General features: G+C 31.5%; 1 protein-coding gene across 6 annotated transcripts in view; it reads right to left on the reverse strand.

Moving 5' to 3' along the window:
* Window positions 1-743: 743 nt before the first annotated feature.
* The window catches only part of RCHY1 (ring finger and CHY zinc finger domain containing 1), a 24,753-nt gene continuing 20,548 nt past the window's right edge, over window positions 744-4,948 (reverse strand). For 4 of the 6 annotated variants that reach the window (XM_023530867.1, XM_023530871.1, XM_011360545.2 and 1 more), the window contains 5 exons: window positions 4,643-4,687; window positions 4,477-4,535; window positions 4,359-4,385; window positions 3,323-3,443; window positions 1,247-1,415 (listed from right to left, as the gene is read on the reverse strand). In XM_023530867.1, the coding sequence (XP_023386635.1) occupies window positions 1,287-1,415; window positions 3,323-3,443; window positions 4,359-4,385; window positions 4,477-4,535; window positions 4,643-4,687 (381 nt within the window). In that variant the 3' untranslated portion in view covers window positions 1,247-1,286. Of the gene's footprint in view, window positions 1,416-3,322; window positions 3,444-4,358; window positions 4,386-4,476; window positions 4,536-4,642; window positions 4,688-4,948 lie in introns of all 6 variants that reach the window. The other 2 variants (XM_011360544.2, XM_023530869.1) reach the window with 2 other exon arrangements.

The raw sequence follows: 4,948 nt of genomic DNA on the forward strand, positions 1-4,948 counted from the left end.
AAAGAAGAAATATATCAGAAATATTAGGATTTTTATTTATAAGACTATCTTTTTTATTCATACAAGATAACCTTTTTATAAACAGGCTAAGTTGGATACTGGGATATTACTGTAAAAGTTCAGGAACATCAAACATCACTGTGTACTTTTGTTCCTGAATTAAGAGGTATATTTAATTCCATTATATGAGTCCAAAAAAGTATTATGAAATCAGAGATCTTGCCAGGAATATTCCATGCCCCTTCTAATCATTCGTACCTTTGAAGCATTTAAGGAAAAAAGAATCCACCCACTGACAACAAAGACAGCCACTCCATGCTTAAAGAAAAACAAGGAAAAAGCTAGTCAAGTATGAGGAACACGAGAATGCACCACCATTAAGGACAGGGACTTTTGCGTATATTGTTCTCTGTTGTCTCTACAGCATATACTGTTCTCTGTTGTCTCTACAGCATCTAGAACCATACCCAGCACAAAGTAGTTGCTCACTGAATACCTACCTACTGAATAAATGAATTGTTCTTAGAAGAAATAATTTTGGGCAACCAAAACAAAATTATTTTCACGTTGATGGTTTCCTAAAGGCGTGGAAGAGTTCTATTATTTTACATTTTTCTCAACTACTCTTATGGAAGAATAACTCAAAAGAAAAAGAGGAGACATTTTTTACATAAGACTATATTGTCCTACTTGAGCCAAAAACAAAGTCAAAAGTGGTTCCCTGGAAGAAACTTTCTATAAAACACTGTTCCAATATAATTTTATTAGCAGTTATTACGTCAAAATTCACATTTAGAGGATCCAAAGGACTGTCTTAGAAAATTCTAATGCATATGTAATTAGATTTTAACTGTAAGATAGAACATATTCTCACAGCACAGCCCTTAAAAAGTCAAGAATAATACTGAGAATTAAGTACAGTTCTATCAAAAACTAGAAGTGAAGTCTGCGTGCATAGTGCCACTTAAAGCAAAGTTCCATGAAAGTATACATACTTCTATGGATGTGAATTTCAGTGGCAAACATCATTGGCTTTCAAAAACCTGACTCTAAAGGAATTTCCAATCAAAACACAAGTGCAGTGTCTTTCATTAAATATAGAGCTATGATAATTCTGTAAAGAGACCCTGAATCCTTAAGTACTTGCAATATGATTTTATGCTGTGACACTAGTACAAAACACACCAACTCTAATGCATAGATTCTGACACATTATGACAATAGGATACTAAAGATAGCCTTTTTCTATCAGAAAATGCTGAGTTTTCCAGTGCAGTATAGGCTGGTCACTGCTGATCAAGTGAAATTCTACAACCTCCAGCTTGAGCAGTATTGTAGGATTCACAAATGTTACACTTCATGCCTAATATATGGAACTGGACTGTAGATCTTCTATTGCAATCATTGCAGAGAATCTGAAAAGTGAAGAGATGAATTCGAATTAAGTATATTAAACCTTACAGATATAAAGTGGCATTGTCTGCTCAAAATAATTCCTCAAAGATCATACTGAAGATATGAAAACACACATATATAAGTTTAAACACTTTCATAAGTAGAAATACCTTTCATTTGTCCACTGAAAACTCTAAGAAGTTATTAAAAGTAGCTCTGAATTCAGAAAATGAAAATGTGGATTACAGCCAAGAAGTCTATTTTAAAATAGTTCTCAAGTAGTATAAATAGTGCTAAAACAAAAATTAACATAGGCATTATCAGATCAATACCTATACAGGTCCTTGACTTACAATGACTTACAACGAATGGGGTTACATCCTGATAAACCCACCATAAGTCAATACTATAAGTCAAAAATGCATTTAATACACCTAACCTACCAGATATCAGTTTTGCTTAGGCTGTTTCTACTGAAAGTGTATCACTTTTGCACCATCATAAAGTCAAAAATTGTAAGTCAAATCGTCATAAGTCCAGTACCATCTGTACTTACAATTCAAAATAACATATATATTTCATTATTTTTACTGACACTTAGAAAATGTTTCATAAAACAGATTTTTACATACTTATAATATTTTTGCTTATTCTTTAGATTTAATATACTAAGTTCCTAGTCTTCTAGGCCTCAGGAATGAATTAAAGTCCAAAAGTAGTACCTAAAATTGAACTAAGAGAAGTTTTTGGCTCATCTCTAAAATGACAGTAAGGTGCTATTAAGGAATTATCTTCCAGTACTAAAATCCTGAAAAATATAAAAAGTGTTAAGCTGAAAATCGATCAAAACTATGTGAGAAAAGCATTAGCTTTAGAATAGTCAAACTATAATAAGGAGAAAACTCCAAAATTTACTCTAATTTGAAAAATAATTCTCAAGAATATGATCTAAATGCAGAGAACAGATTAGTGGTTGCCGATAGCTAGTGAATTGGGGAATGACTGCTAATGGGTACAGTTTCAGTGATGAAAATATTCTAAAATTGATGGTGACCATGTTTGCACAACTCCAACAATACGCTAAAAAGCACTGAATTATATACTTTAAATGGATGAGTTGTGTGGCATGTGAAACATATCTGATTAAAGCTGTTATTTTAAAAAATGATCTACATGAAACGAAGCACGCTGCAGCCTCTAGTAAAACATCACATGATTATCAGTTATTATTGGTTATTATCAATATTCTAAAAGTGACCAATCATTAACCTTACTAACAATTCAGTTACCCTCATGAATTATGAAATGCTCCAGTGTGTATAAAACAAAAAATAATTTTTATTTGGCTTTGGTTAAGTGGTTATGATCTTTCTGTGTGTAAATATGAGCAAAACTGAAGATGTTTAAAAAATTCAGATGTCCAAAAATTATTAAAGCACCAGAAAGCTAACTTTAAGTTGCAAGTTAAGACCAAATAAAAAAGTCTTAAGATAGAATAAACAGGGTAATAAACATTAAAAACCAAAAGTAATCTTTAAAAATCAGCAAACATGTTTGATCGAGATAAATTTAAAATAATTAAAAATAAAACATAGTTAAAATAAAACATTTAATGAGTAATTCACCTCGACTTAGTTAACATTACTGACTGATTCTGGCAAGTAATGTATAAATAATTCAGAAGAAAGTTTTTGCCTGCCATCTAGTGTTGGAAAGAATTGCACGCAAAGTTATTCTTAGAACTTTTTCCCCTGGTCTTTTGAATTCAAAGTAACTAAAATTTAAAGATTATTTTGTCCTTCCCATTAATCATCACATTGGCATCTATGCCAAAGGAGTATTTTTAGACAGAGTTGATCAAAAGGGCAAAAACAAACAGGAATATCAACAAAGAACCTGAAAAGTTTTAAACACTGATTCTACTCACATCCACAGTCATGTTCTGATATTCTGATGGCATAGGAGTCTGTGCTACCTCATCATCCAATTGTCTCCAGTATCTACTCATATCTAAAGCAGAGTGCATACATAATGGACATCTGTAGCCTCTAGAAAAGATAGGAAAGTTATTTTCCAAACAATTAAACGGAGTATATCGACTCAAGTATACAAGAAGATGCATGCTAACTGATACATAAACCAGACAAGACAAAGCATTATTCTATATTTCAAGACAATCTGTTACAAATCTGGAAACTTTTACCCTACAAGTTTTCAATTAAATCCCATATCATACAGTATTTTTTGAAACTTACTTCTTTTTCCTCAATTCTCTAAAACAAAAAGTAATTAGTCCATGGTCTTTGTAGAATATACTATTTTTAGAAACCAATTAAGCTGCTTTTTAGCTCAACAACCTCAATTACTGAATATATTCAAGCAAAGAGACTGTATTCCTTAAAACTTATTCAGATATGATTTCCTTTCTAAAAATTCTGAAAGTTTCCTTTTATCTGGCTATTATAGTAAATTAAAATCTCTGGTCATCAATTTGCAAGACCAAAACACATTTTACAAGTCTCCTCTTTCCTAACTATTCTTACCTCAATTTAACATCCTTCTCCCACAATAAAGTCTCAGATTTAAATAATCTCGTTACCAGCTTTCTTTGTAGGTCATTATACTAGACCAATATAACTACTTAACAGAATTTTAACATGCTTCAGCATTTTCACAAAACTATGACTGCCTCTGGCTGAGACTGTGCCTCCTGGTAGGTATAGCCAGAAAATCAGGAGTTCCTATCTGTTTGTAGGATGAGATAAGGCATAATAGAAACATGGAGACAAAAGTGTAGTTCTACATTCCCCAATATGCTTTGCACCCAGTTTAACACTACTCTTCTACCCTACCCATTTCAATAAAAATATGTCATGCCCAATATGGTATAAATAAGAGCAATGAAAAAAAAAAAAAAAACAGACATCTTACTATTATAATTTTTTAAAATCCCAAACACTCACTCTTTCAACATTTCTTCATAACACGTTCTGAAAGAAAACATGACATCATTTTAGTAAAGCAAAAACTATCTCCACTATTTTCAAACATTTTTGAGAAAAGAAACCAAAGTTATACTACCTATGTAAAAGATGTCCACACGGTAAGACGTGAGCAACAACACGAGATGTGTGAATGTCCTGCAAAAGAAAATAACTGTTAGTGCTTGCATGAAGACAATATAAACATATAAGTATTTTAAATTCACCAGGGGATAGTCCCAAAGCAAAAATTATTTTAAGCTTACCTCCAAACATATCGGACAATTCTGCCGAGAAACATTTTCAATACACTGTTTAAAAGAGAAACTCAAATTAACAAAAGCTTAACTAGATGGAAATGACAGATATAACAATATCATTAATAATAAAAACTAATAAAGGAAATAATACCTATTTAGTAAAGGTAATAATTAACATTAATACATGTTTCTTATATGTCTGACAAAAACAGCTTAACTCTCACAACCATTTCAGCTCTTGCACTTTATCTGAAACAATGATATTGCTCAATATATCTTAATTATTCAAATTATCTTCATTTTACAGATAAG

The sequence above is a fragment of the Pteropus vampyrus genome, unplaced genomic scaffold (genome assembly GCF_000151845.1).
Source record: "Pteropus vampyrus isolate Shadow unplaced genomic scaffold, Pvam_2.0 Scaffold56, whole genome shotgun sequence".
Lineage (NCBI taxonomy): Eukaryota > Metazoa > Chordata > Mammalia > Chiroptera > Pteropodidae > Pteropus > Pteropus vampyrus.